Raw genomic sequence first — 14,712 nt, forward strand, 5'->3', positions numbered from 1 at the left:
TGCAACTGGAGCATATTATTTTACAACACTGGAGTCCAGTATCACATAACTGTCAATTCATTCAGAAACTGTACACTCATTCAACCATGCATAAACTCTCAAGTTTATTGGTTCTTATATAGTTTAATGCCAGCCATTATATGTAGCATTGTCTATGCCTACCCACTGAATATATCAAATGATTTCGAACCAAGATAACAAGATATGCATTTTATTAAGGAGTTCTGGAAACAACTAATCAAATAAATTAATTAAAACAGATTTGACTACTTAAATTTTCTGTGCACTAACCTGTGACGATTGATTTATGTTACTTTCTTCCAGAAACTGCTGTAAGGTAACTATTTCACTCCCAGGTGATGTGGCTTTATTCCTTTGCAGAGAACGATTTTGGGTATCATCAACTTTAACGTCTTTCTTTTGAAAGGAAACATCTTTTTTCAAAGTTTGTGTATGACCAGATGAAAGGCCACTGTTTGATAATAAGTGACTATCATCGGCTGAACAACATTCTCCGCTGCTATGGCTTTGAAACCTACTGTGTCTCGCATTAACTGCACCTGCTTAGAGGCAAAAGACATTAGTGCATAAAATCTTAGCTTGAACATTATTTCATGACTGTTGTGCTGGATAATCACAAGGAAGATCACTGGCATTTCTAAAATAACTTTGATCGAACCATTTGCAGATTGCAATATTTTAAGCATTGAACAATACTGCACAAAAACTGCATAGTCCTCAATGTCTGTGCTGTCTATGATGCCAATTAAAAAAAGGCTGCACTATATCCTTGAATTCCCTGCCAATTCATGTGTCTTTAAATACCTCCCATTTTACTTGGCATGTACAAATACAAAAACAGTGTAGTGGTTGGTACACTTTTCCAACAACTTCAAATTTAATCTGCTAACAGAAAACCGTTGTAAAACGCAATATAATGGTATTGATTTTAACTCTCAAGTCCAGTGCCCAGGGGGCCTGACCAGCACTGAATGACAGAAAATCTAGATAGAGAAATTGCCTCCATCATCTCACAGAGCAGAAGTGTTCTTTTTAAATAGAGATACTCCCTAGGTCATGCAAGGGTTCTGAGACTGCTCACAATCCAAAGTTTTCATTAAGTCGGAAACATTGTTGGCTGAGATCACAAAAGTCGCATTGCTTTAGTTAATTAGCTGCAGATCCTTGTTAATTTTAGATTTAGTAAATTAACACAAACTTGTAGTACATATTCAAAACATGCTGAATCCTGAGAGCTACTTTGTTAAGATATATTTAAAAATGCAGCAGCAGAAACATAATATTGCATATTAACTTGGATAGAAAATACAAGGATCATTTTCTAGCTATTTCAACTTCTTAAACCTTAAGTGTACATGAAAATATTCTGTATCATGCAAATAAATGTTCATCCCAATGTTCACTGTATTTCAGTATGTAGCCTAAAAGAAAGTTAAAAAGGGAAAACAATACCAGCATTAAAATGGAAATGGATTAAAAAAATCAGCCATGGCATACCTTTTGCATCGTGGGCTGAAGCATTATTATTGTTATTGCTACTGGATGTCCTGCTACTATCAAGGCTGGCTGGTCTGGAAGCTAAATGGAAATTGGGAAATAAAAATGAGCAGAGGCCACTTTACCTTTGACTAGAGAAACAGCTGAAGCATGGATGCATGCAGTGTGCCATAGGCTGAGCATGCCCAAGGTCAGAAAAGAGTTGTGTCTTACAGATCAGAAAGCCAAGAATTTTCGAGGCAGTCCAATTGGACACTTTGGAACACAGCACTACAGGAAAAGCAGATAAACAGAAACATAAGGGAATAGTAGGAAGAAACAAAACAGTAGTCCTTTCAGGGCAAAAACAATAGTTAGTGGAAAGTCATGTTATTTCATGCTAAATATGTATGTGGAACATGCAAGAAAATGGGCGTGATAGAATGACTTACAACAAATGTGACAAGGCACTCTGCACACTGTAGAGCTGCTAAGAACAGGAGCTGATCTGTATCCATAATAATTACTCTGTAACCCTTCTAGCCCAAGAAAAGAAACAAGTACACATGTTAGTAATTTTAATGTGAAAACATTTCTTCATAACAACTATCTGTATTTAGTATTAAGTGCATTTTTCAGTTCAGCTGGAAAGCATGTGTAAAATTTAAAGATGTTTCCAATTAAGTATGTGTATATATATATATGTGTGTGTGTTTGTGTGTGTGTGTGTGTGTGTGTGTGTTATTTTAGCTACAACGTTTTTATAGATTAGCCATAATTTCTCCTTCATTCTCTCTCATTCCTCCCACCTTACTATCTTAGATCTAAACGATCACTCATGTCAAAATAATGAAACTATTCAGCTAATGCTTCCCTTCAGGAGTTGATAATACTGCATTAAGTTCCCTCCCTTGGCTTCAATGTATTTAGCAATTTAGTCTTCTAATGAAATCTTTAAAGTGAATGCTGGTTAAGAATAAAATTTATGCTGCTGTATCTGAAGTACAATGAAGCATCAGTTTATTAGAAAAGTAAAAATGACATCACCCAAGCGTATCTTAAGTTCCATAGCTCTCAATCTATTAGATAAGTTCTATCGTGGTCTATTCCTTTCTTTCATTTTTCTTAATTTTTGCAGTTATTTACTGAGAAACAAATACTTTAAGTAGAGAAGCAAATGAGAAAACAAAACTTAATGATATTTCAAAGGGTAATTTGCAGAAGGGTATCATAAATTTGTAAGAATTGGGCTGCATGCTCTGATTGCCTCATTGGTTCCTGATATACAGTATATTCTTTTTAAGAACTTGTTTTTTGTTTCTGGTAAACTCGTTTCTGCCTGATTTGCTAGTGCATGAATTCACACAGTTGAAGTCTATGTACAGTACATTGGCAACTTTCCTATAAAACTGAATTATGAACATGAGGAATAATATGTGAATCATGTACAAAAAAGCATACCTGATTAGCAGGACCAAGCTTTCTACCTGCATTACTTAATAGGATTGTTAGTTACTTGCCAATTCATATGAATTATTTAAAGATGAGTTCACTGTATTCTATGGGGCTCAATATTGCAGTATGGAATCTTTATGAGTTGAATGAGTACCAATGTCATGGTTGCTTTTTTTGTGTTAAATGATCTGCTAGACATACAATATGACCAGGATTAAGAAGAGGTTTTGAAAGCTAGTCTAACTGAAGGGGGAAAAATGAGGCTAAAGAAAGAGGAGCAGAGGTGCTCTGGTTGGATTTCTATATTCTGGAAACTACATTCTTACTTCTACATGCCTGAGCAGTGACCTGGAAGTTATTCTTCAAATAAAAGACTGTTACCTTTGCAGGCTATGCAATTCTGCCTATGATAAAATAAACTATTAACTCAAATTTAACTCACTCTAAAAAAATAAACCTTTTGTCACACAGAGAAATTTGGTATTTGAACAGAGCAGCTAAACGCAAAATGGTGTAATAAAAACAATGAGGAAAGAGTTGAAGTATTTTCACAATCAAGTTTATAAGTGGGTTTGTCTGCTATTTCAAGGCTCAAAGGTAATTTATTGCCATATATAATAAATGATAGATCTTGGTATTGTTTCTGGGATACTAAATTAATTCAAATTACAACAGATGCTAGTGGTAGGTTAGATTCAGGGAGAAATGCATGGACGATTAGTTATTTAGTGATCAATCTTTCCTTGATTTCATATTCTGCCATAGCTAGCATCTGCTTCCAAAGAGTGGGACCTCCACGGACATTGATCAGTTATGTTTAGCAGTAAGAACAACAACACAACACACAAACAATGTCAAATGATTGGTAAAGCAATGCAGCAGGCAGGAACAATGGTATTAAAAAAACAAAGAACAGCAACAGAGTAGCAGAAAATATCTTCACTATTTTCATGTCATTCACCCAATGCATGAATATCACCATGCAGTTAATGTTTGCACATTATAGATAATATTTACCTCGACTTCTTGATCCTGAGCCAGAATTGTTAAGGTTTGGTTCATTGGATAATAAATCTTCATTGGAAGCAATACCTGTGAGTTAGATTTTTATTTAGCAATTACTAAAAATAAATAATATTTTTTTAAAAAGTTATCAAAAACAGCTTTCATCTTATTTTTCTAACTTGCTATAAAAATAAATTTCAACTAAGAAATGCAAACATGTCAACGAATCTTCTGCAGTAAAAACAGTCGTAAAATACTTCTGTATCAAGTGAAGGAGAGTGGGTGTGATGGAAGAAGGAAGGATGGAAATCTAGGTTTCAACTTTTTTTACCAACATCTTTCTGTGACTGGAGGCAAATATAATACTGGGAACCCTATACTCTAACCCCCCAGTGCTGCAGAGATGTAATCCAAAATAATAAACATAAGGTGATCTGCCAAATTAAATGGAGGTGAAGAGAGTAATTGATAACATTGTGAATTGCCTCATATATTTAAAAAGAATAAAGTCGTCAGCGATACATTTCCATTTCAACCAAGAGTTAGGTAGTTAACATCAGTAATTTCATTTAGAAACATTTGGTTCATAGCTTTCTATGCTTTGGCAATTCAAGTGCTCATCTAGATACTTCATAAATGTAGTATTCACCACTTTCACTACCTGCTCAGGCAGTGAGCTCCAGATTCGAGCCATCCCTGGATGAAAAATTCTTCCTCAGAAACTTCATACTATTCACTCTCTCTTGACTCTTCATAATTCTGTACACTCTTAAACTGCTTCAGCTTTTTCCATCCATGAAAAACAAACCTATGCTATCCAATCTTTTCATAAACTGAACACTCCATCTTTGACAACATCCTGGCGAATCTCTTTTGCAATAAATCCTACGAAAGTTTCATTAAATTTTTGAAAAAAAACCTTGCAAAATACTTTATGATTAATAAAATATTTAAAATTGACTTGTTTTGTAAATGTATAATTTATTCAAATTTTGCAATGATTAAAGATAATTCCCTTGAGATTCTGTTGTAATTTTATCATAGATAAGAGTAAAGACAGTAAGGATGATTGTGACAAAGTATTACCAGGACTTCCATTTTGTAGGCTGGAAGAAAGGGCAAGTGGATCCCTGAATTTCATGTTAAACAGTTCTGAGAACAGCAATATGCACATGTGCTGGAGGAACTCAGCAGGAGAAAGACCCTAAAAAGGAAGGGTGCAGATGCCAGAATAACAAGGTTAGGGTTGGGGATACAGGTGGAGGAGTACAAGCTGGCAGCTGATAGGTGAGTCCAGGTGAGGGGAGGGTGTGTGAATGGGGGAGGGGAGAAGATAAAAGGGAATGATGCAAGTAGCTGGGAGGTGATAGGTGGAAGAGGCAAGGGCTGAAGAAGGAGTTATATGACAGGAGAGGTCAGTGGACCACAGACAAAAGGAGGTGGGAACCAAAGGAAGGTAACAGATCATGAGGGTGGGGGAGGGAAAAAGAAGGAGCAAAAGGGCTCTAAGAGGATGGGGGATGATAAAACACAGGGGAGTGGTTAACAGAAGGTAGAGAAATCAATGTTCATACCAGCAGGCTGGAGACTACACAGACGGAATATGAGGTGTTACTCCTCCAGCCTACACTCGGGTTCTTCGTGGGAGCAGAGGAGGCTGTAGACAGACATGTCAGTGTGAGAATGGAAAGTGAAATGGATTGCCATTGGGAGATCTTGGTGACTGCAGTGGACAGGACAAGGATGATTAATGAAGTGGTTCCCCAATCTGTCAGGTCTCACCAATGTGCAGGAGGCTGCACTGGGAGCACTGGACACAATAAATGATCCTTTAAAACTCATAGGTGAAGTGTCCCCTCACCTGGAAGGACTGTTTAGGGACCTGAATGGTCATGCGAGCAGTGGTGTAGGAGTAGGTTGCAGGGATAAATGCAAGGAAGGAGATCTGAGGTGAGGGATGGGTGGATCAAGGAGTTGTGGAAAAAGTGTTTGCTGCAGAAAGCTGAAAGGGTTGGGGGGGGGGTAAAGATGTGCCTTTTGGTGGAAACCTACTGGAAATGGTGACTGGTGCAGAGAATAATGTGCTGAATGAATTGAATTTTCTAAACAGTATTTCAATAAATTCACAGTGTCACTGGTACGCTTTGATGAAACACAACATTTGTGAATGGGATGCATTGATCATGTGGTGAAGGGAACTGGGTATACCTTAATAGAACACTTTGTAAAGTTATATCCATTTCTAAATTTAATTGAGATATATGGACAGCAACAAGTCATTATTTAGAATTTCCTACAGGGCAATGAACGGGTAACATGTGTACACAGTGACCCTGTTGGTCAATACAATAAGTCAAAAGCTTTAATCATTAGTTTATAACAGTTAAGATTAATTTAAAAAACCTGAAAGTACAACTTCCTAACCCATAAGCTACCAGCTTTAATCAATAACAGGCTTCTGAAAAGGAAGAAATTAAGTAGGAAAACCAACATTCATATTCCTGGAATTATAAAATAAAAAAACATAGTGCCCTAAGGTGGAAGGAACAATCAGTGTCTTTCAGGGCTACAATCTCTCTCAGAAATGTATCAGGTGTATTTTGCTCTTACTATTTATCTGTACTTTAAAACCACAATTGTCCACCCATTTAGACTCTTCCTGAAACTACAATTTAACTAAAGTAAGGATCTGAAATTTTACATGTAAGTATGTAGAGTTAAATTAACCAAGTTGGAAAACATGAAGTATTTGGCTCTGGCATGCCAATTTAGAACAACAGAATTTTATGGTCCCTAGAGGACGCAGTTACGTCCATCCTCTCTACTCTTAGATGTGGCACACTAGACTACATTATGCAATCTTTTAGAGTATAGACTGGCTTCCTATTTTAACAGGCTGGAATATAGTCAGTGGCAAGGTTGCACACTCACCTTTGAATAAGGTAGACTTTCTTTGACAAGTTCCCATTGCAAGAACTTGTGGAAAAGAGCCATCTTCATCTATCACAGTGAAGAGATCTGCATATTAACGGGATCTTAAGTGACACAAGGCCATATGTTGAAAGACTTCACAATGAAATGAATTGATGACTGCACTGCAACATACAGTACAAAATTATTACAGAGCATAACAAGGTAAATGTGGATATCATGTTTCCTTCTGACCAAGATACCTATAAATAGGGATTTGCCATTGGCAGAGTTAGAGTGGTTAGTATGAGGTGAAGGAACTAGCTAGGATTCCAGTAAGTTTCTTTCTTTCTTTGTCTATCAGTGCACAGCTAGTGCAGTGAGAATGGGTCCTGGGTCAGGGAGGTCTTCTTCATATGAGATGTGGGAATTCTGGGAGACCTCCAGTCTCCCTGATACACCTGCATGAAGTGCATCCAGCTGCACCTCCTTACAAACCACATTAGGGAACTGGAGCTGCAGCTGGATGACCTTCAGCTTGAATGGGAGAATGAGGTGGTGACAGATAGGAGCAACGGTGAGGTACATGGAATGGTTTCAAAGGACTGGAAAATTACAAATGTCACTCCACTCTTTAAGAAGGGAGGGAAGCAGAAGAAAGGAAGTTATATGCCAGTTGGTCTGACTTCAGTGGTTGGTAAGATCTTTGGATGCCATGATGAAGTTTTGGGGTACTTGGATGCACATGAAAAAAAGGTCAAAATGAGCATGGTTTCCCTGAGGGGAACTCTTGCCTCATAAAGCTGCTGGAATTCTTTGAGGAAATAACAGGCAGGATAGACAAAGGAGAGCCAGTGGATGTTGTTTACTTGGATTTTCAGAAGACCTTTGACAAGGCTGCTTAACAAGAAAGGAGTCCATAGTATCATAGGAAAGGTATTAGCATGGATAGAAGATTGGCTGACTGGCAGGAGGCAAAGAGTGGGAATAAAGGGAGCCTGTTCTGATTAACTACCAGTGACTAATGGTATTCCACAGGAGTCAATGTTTGGACCACTTCTTTGATGCTATATGTCAATAATTTGGATGACAGAATTGATGGCATTGTGGCCAAGTTTGTGGATGATATGAAGATAAGTGGAGGGGGAGATGGTGCTGAGGAAGCAGGGAGTCTGCAGAAGGACTTAAGCAGATTGGAAGAATGGTCAAAGAAGTGGCAGATGGAATATAGTGTAGGGAAGTGTACGGTCATGCACTTTGGTAGAAGGAATAAAGGTGTGGACTGTTTTCTAACTTGGGAAAAAATTCAAAAATCAGTGGTGTAAAGGGACTTGGGAGTCAGTGTGCATGATTCCCTGAAGATTAAGTTGGAGTTTGAGTCAGTGGTAAGAAAGGCAAATATAATGTTAGCATTCATTTTGAGAGGACTAGAGAATATAACAGCAAGGATGTAATGTTAAGATTTCAAAAGGCATTAGTCAGACCGAAGTTGCAGTTTTCTGCCTCTTATCTAAGCAAGGATGTGCTGGCATTGGAGAGGGTCCAGAAGAGGTTCACAAGAATGACTCCTGGAATGAAATGGTTAACATATGAGGAGCATTTGATGACTCTGGGCCTGCACTCACTGGAGCTTAGAGGAATGAGGAGGGATATCATTGAAACCTATCGAATATTGAAAGGCCTGGATAGAGTGGTTGTGGGGAGTATGCTTCCTACAGTGGAGGAATCTAGGACCAAAGGGCACAGCCTCAGAATAGAGAGAAATCCATTTAGAACAGAGATGAACAGGAACTTCTTTACCCAGAGGGTAGTGAATTTGTGAAATTCAAAGCCACAGACAGCTGTAGAGGCCAAGTCATGGAGTATATTTAAAGCGGAGACTGATAGGTTCTTGATTAGTTATGGGGTTATTAGTTATAGTGTCAAATGTTATGGGGAGAAGGCAGGAGAACAGGGTGAGAAGGATAATAAATCAGCTATGATGGAATGGTGGAGCAGATGATGGGCCAAACAGCCTAATTCTGCACTTATGTCTTATGGCTAAAAGATAGAGGGAAAATAAACTGAGATTAGTTTTGTAATAAAGAGTGGTGAGAAAAGGTTTGACAGTGTTATATTTGAATGCATGCAGGATACAGAATAAGACAGATGATCCTGAAGCACTGTTAAAAATTGGCAGGATGAGGCTGTGGGCATCACTGAGTCATGGCTAAAAGAAGATCACAGCTGGGAGCTTAAGATCAATAAACACTGAATTGAAAGAACAGGCAGGTAGGCAGAGAGGATGGGGTGGATCTGTTGGTAAGAAAATGAAATCAAATCCTTAGAAAGACATGACATAGGATCAGAAGATGTAGAATATTTGTGGGTCGAATTAGTAAACTGCAAAGGCAAAAAAGATGCTGATGGGTATTATATGCAGGCCTCCAAACAGTAGCTAGGATGTGGGGTCCAAATTATAGCAGGAGATAGAAAAGGCATGTAAAAAGGGCAATGTTACAATGGTCATAGGGGAATTTCAATATGCAGGTAGATTGAGAAAATTAGGTTGGTGCTGGATCTTAAGAGAAGCAATTTGTAGAATGCTGACAAGACGGCTTTTTAGAGCAACTTGTGGTTGAGTCCATGAGGGAAAAGGCAATTCTGGATTGGATATTATGTAATGAACCTGATTTAATTAGGGAGCTTAAGGTAAAGGGACACTTAGGACACAGTGATCATAATTCTCCCCACAGTTTGGGAAGTTAAAATCAGATATATCAGTGGAGTAAACTGAACTACAGATGCGTGAGAGATGAGCTGGCCAAAGGTCCTCTTCCATGCCCCTTTACTCCAGGGGACACCAGCCGAGATGATGGCAGAACAGCAATGGCTGGAGTTTTGGAGAGCAAATTTGAAGGTGCAGGATAGATTCATCCTAAAGTAGTAGTATTCTGAAGGAAGGGTGAGGCAACTGTGGTTGACAAGTGAGGTCATAGATAACATAAAATCAAAAGTAGGGGGATATAATTTAGTGGTAAGCTAAAGGATTGGGAAGCTTTTAAAACCAACAGAAGGCAACTAAAAAATCAATAAGGACAGAAAAGATGAAATATGAAGGTAAGCTAGCCAATAATACAAAACAGAATAGCAAATGTTTTTTTTCCAGATATATAAAGAGTAAAAGAAAGGTGAGAGTGGATATCAGACCACTGGAAAATGCTGCTGGAGAGACAGTAATAGGGAACAAAGAAAATGCAGATTAACTTAATAAGTATCTTCACTGTGGAAAACACCAGTGTCTGACAGAAATTCAAAAGTGTTAGGGGCAGAAGTAAATGTAGTCACTATTACTAATGAGAAGAAGCTTTGGAAGCTGAAAAGTGTGAAGCTAGATATCATCTGGACCAGTATTTCTGTCCATAGATGCTGCCTGACCTGTTCAGTTCCTCCAGCATTTTATGTGTATTACTCTGGACCAGATGGACTGCACCCCAGTGTTCTGAAAGAGGTAGCTGGAGAGATTGTGGAGGCATTTATAGTGATCTTTCAGGAATCACTAGATTCTAGAATGGTTCCAGAGGACTGAAAAATTTCAAAAGTCACCCCACTCTTTAATAAGAGAGAGGGGCAAACCACAGGAAATTATAGGCCAGTTAGCCTGACTTCAGTGGTTGTACAATGTTGGTCCATTATTAGAATATAGAACAGTACAACACAGGAACAGGCCCTTTGGCCCACAGCGTTGCACTAAAATAAATAAATTAGTTATCAAACATCTAACTAAACTAATCCCTTAGGTCTACACAATGTCTATATCCCTCTATTTTCCTACTTTCATGTGCTTATCTAAGCATCTCTTAGAAGTCCCTACAATGTATCTGCCTCTACCACCATCCCAGGCAGCGCATTCCAGGAAACCACAACTCTGTGTAAAAAAAAAAAAAAAAAAATTGCCTCTAACATCTCCTTTAAAATTACCCCCTGTCACATTACGGATGAGATTTCGGGGTAGTTGGAGGCACATGATAAAATAGGTTGAAGTCAGAATAGTTTCAAGCGGAAATCTTGCTTAACAAATTCAGAATCAGAATAGGTTTATTATCACCGGCATGTGTCGTGAAATTTGTTAACTTTACAGCAGCAGTTCAATGTTGAAAATCTGTTAGTCTATTTTCTAAACAGGGCACAAATTTCAGAAATAAAATTTGCAAAGGAACTTGGGAATCCTTTAAACAGGGTCAACCAGTTCATTTGCCTTTAAACAGAATCATCCAGTCGACCCCTGCTAGATCCTGCCTAAAGCTCTTAAAGTTAACCCTGCTCTAGTTCAGGATTTCAATCTATGGATCTGTATTATCATCTTCAATAACCACTTAAAACTAACAGAATTGTGTCCACTGGACCCAAAGTGTTTCACAACTGCCACTTCAGTTACTTGGTCCACCTTGTTCCTGAATGTGAGATACTCTTTACGAGTAGGTTCCTTGATATATTGCATAGGGAAACTGGCTTGGATACACCATACACATTCCACCTTATTCAGGCCCTTTGGTCTCTGGGTAGTCTAGTTGATCCTAGGAAAACTGAAATCTCCCACTAGCACTATTCTACTATTCTCACAACTACATGCAATTTCTCAACACATTTGCTTTTCGAGTTTTTGCTGACTATTTTGAGGTCTATGTAGCCCTACTAAGGTAACCATCACCTACTTGTTTCTAAGTTCTACTCAAATTGTCTCATTGGATAAAAGCTCGAGAATATCCTCACTGCTGTTATGTCCTCCCTTATCAGAAAGGTAACACCCTTCTTCTGCCATGCTGAAAGTATCAGTATCCTGGAACATTGGCCTTTGCCACATTTCTGTTAGAACTACAATATTCCAGTCCCCAGAGACAATCATGGCCTCAATTTGTCTTACTTGCAGAGCTAAGTGCATTGAAATAGATGCAACTTAAATCAGTGGTTTTGTCTGTCCTTTTATTATAAACATGGCTATCCTGATTGTTATACTTACATGCTTTCATTGTTGCATGTACCTCTGTCTTCTTAATGACTTCACTCTTTTGAGTCCCACCCGGTCAATATAGTTTAAACCCTCCCTGATGGCAAACTTAACTTTCCTCACTGGGATCTTTGTTCTCCTCTGGTTCAAGTGCAACTCATCCCCCTTATATCGCTTCTATCCTAGAAGAGATCCCAATGATCCAAGAACCTGAATCCCTGCTATAGAATCAGCTCTTCAACCATGAATTCCTCTAGCCTACCTTTCTATTCCTGGACTCACTAGCATGTGGCACCAGGAATAATCTGGAGGTAACTAATCTTGAGGTGATGCATTTTAATTTCTGACCTAACCTCCTATACTCATTCTCCTTATCCCTTGATCTGTCTATATTGTTTGTATCAATGTGTGCAATGGCCTCTGGCTGTTCACCTTTTGCTTGAGAACTTCTTGCAGCCAAAGACATCCCTGACCCTGGCACCCAGGAGGCATCACACCATCCTGGCATCTTTCCTGCAGCCACAGAATTCCCTCTCTGTCTCCTTCACTATTGAGTCTCCAATTAAACTTGCTCTGTTTGGACACATCCTTTCCCTCCGGGCCTCAAAACCTGTCACAGTGCTACAGACACACCCTTCAACAGCATCCAAAGGGTTATGTCTGATTGTGAGGGCAATAGCCATAGGGAAACTGTCCACTGATTGCCTACTACCCTTACTTCTTCCGGTGGTCATCAAGCTATCTGATGCCTGCACTTTGGGTGTGACAATCTTATTAAAACTCTCATCAATGAAGCCCATCAGCCTCTCTCAGTTGCTGCATCTGAGTGTACTTTCCACATATGAGGTTATCAGGGATATCATGAGGCTCTCTGACTTCCCACAACTTAGTGGAGGAACATTCCACTGCCCTAACTGCCATCCTAGCTATACTGAATCAAGAACTAATGATCAAAAGCAAAGTAAACCCGCACTTGTTCTTAGCTATGCTTTCCTCACTCAGCCTCAGCTCTCCTTGCACTGGGCCACTCCTACAATAGCCATTATGCTTGACCCTAACTTCTTTTTAATTGGCTGCTAATTAGCCAATCAACTTTTAACTAACAATTTGCAAATATTCCTTTTTTAGGTTCCCATCAAGTGAAATTTAGCAGAAAATCCCAAGACCTACCTCTTTTAAACTTTTGCACCTCTTGCTTCGTTTCGTCTCCTGTTAAATGAAATTCATCAGAGAGTCCAGAGACCTATCTATTTTCTTTATTTAAGCAAGACTTGACATAGCAATGCTTGAGTGAGTGTCATTTGTGAAAAAAGAAAGACTGTCTGATAATTCTGTTTAAGTGGAATCAACCAATACCTTTAGACTGAAGTCTTTGCTTGGATCTGAAGCCAGAAGAGTTTGTAGTGGTGAGGTTAATAGCCGTTGTGGAAAATGCCATGGACCCCAATTCTGTCCTCTGTCCTCCAGACTCATTAGACTCCTCCAAATTTTCAGAACTACCTGACCACTGAACTCCTGCTGATATCATAGACTGGAGCAGATCATTCATAGCTGGGATGAAAGCAAGATAAATTAACATGTACAATCAACAGGAATTCTGCAGATGCTGGAAATTCAAGCAACATACATCAAAGTTGCTGGTGAACGCAGCAGGCCAAGCAGCATCTATAGGAAGAGGCGCAGTCGACGTTTCAGGCCGAGACCCTTCGTCAGGACTAACATGTACAATAATTACAATTACAATTAACGTGTACAATAATCTTTCTTGAACACTTTGGTTCATTCTTCTAATTAAGTGTACCTTGTTCTTTTGTAAAGATAACCAAAATGTTATTAAATAATGGTCAGTTGATTCTGAGACTTGGACCACTTCATGTCCTACAACCAGGTCCAGCAATACTTCTTGATAGGAGTAGAAACATGCTGATAAAATAGACTAATCATAATGGATAATGCTATAGCAATTAATTAATTGGCTCCACAACTTAAGTTTTTGTTTGAAACATAATCACTATTGCACTGTAGGAAATATGGGCACTTTGGTCACAAAGTTCCCAAAATGCAGTGTAGTAATACTTTAATAACATCTTCTTTGAGAGATAACTCAAAACTAAAACAGAATGGGCATGGTGACTAAGCCCAAATATAAAAGGTCCAAACACTGCAATATCGAACATATGCCGCAATATTTTCTCAAGTTTGCGACCAAATCTCTGGAAGGGGCTTACACCTGCAAGTAACGGAGTTTACGGAACTAGATAGTTTAAATAGTAAGTCAGGAAAATTGCAATCTAGCCATGAGGTTAATTGAATTGTATACCCATTTGAATTCATTAAGAAATAGAAAACATTCAATTGCTGGAGGAGTGAAAAAATGCACCTGCTGATTCCAGGTACTGTCTCACCAGAGTCCTACATGATTTCAGATTTTTAGGGGTATAGAAATATCCCTAAAATAGTATATTTAATAGAAATCTATATAAAAAAAGTAATATATTAACAGTATATTCAATAGTATAATAGTATATTAAATAGAAAAAAAAATCAAGTATATGATTTGGGGGTGTGCCAAATTAGTAAGGAAAATAAATTTAGGAGTGATAGCTGCAAGTTCTTTTTACAAGGAATGATCAATGTTTGGATTAAATTTCTAAAGAGATTACTAGCCTACCTGAGAAAATTCTGATTACTTTATGCCCTCTCTCTCAGAACTCTTAGCGATCCTTCCCCCTCCCTTCATGCTTCCATGCCCTGACAAGATTTAGCATTTGATTGAACTAAAGAATGAACTAAACAGAATGCTGTCAAGGCCAAGACTTTGGGTGTATTTAAGGGATTGACGGACTGTTGATTGGTAA

At 38.4% G+C, this 14,712-nt stretch overlaps 1 protein-coding gene across 22 annotated transcripts in view; it reads right to left on the minus strand.

Moving 5' to 3' along the window:
- The window catches only part of LOC134350558 (girdin-like), a 280,107-nt gene that overhangs the window by 23,970 nt on the left and 241,425 nt on the right, over positions 1–14,712 (minus strand). For 14 of the 22 annotated variants that reach the window (XM_063055916.1, XM_063055917.1, XM_063055908.1 and 11 more), the window contains 5 exons: positions 13,211–13,405; positions 6,889–6,975; positions 3,970–4,044; positions 1,519–1,599; positions 292–563 (listed from right to left, as the gene is read on the minus strand). In XM_063055916.1, coding sequence (XP_062911986.1) covers positions 292–563; positions 1,519–1,599; positions 3,970–4,044; positions 6,889–6,975; positions 13,211–13,405 — 710 coding nt within the window. The other 8 variants (XM_063055907.1, XM_063055922.1, XM_063055902.1 and 5 more) reach the window with 7 other exon arrangements.

Source organism: Mobula hypostoma, chromosome 8 (genome assembly GCF_963921235.1).
Source record: "Mobula hypostoma chromosome 8, sMobHyp1.1, whole genome shotgun sequence".
Classification (NCBI taxonomy): domain Eukaryota; kingdom Metazoa; phylum Chordata; class Chondrichthyes; order Myliobatiformes; family Myliobatidae; genus Mobula; species Mobula hypostoma.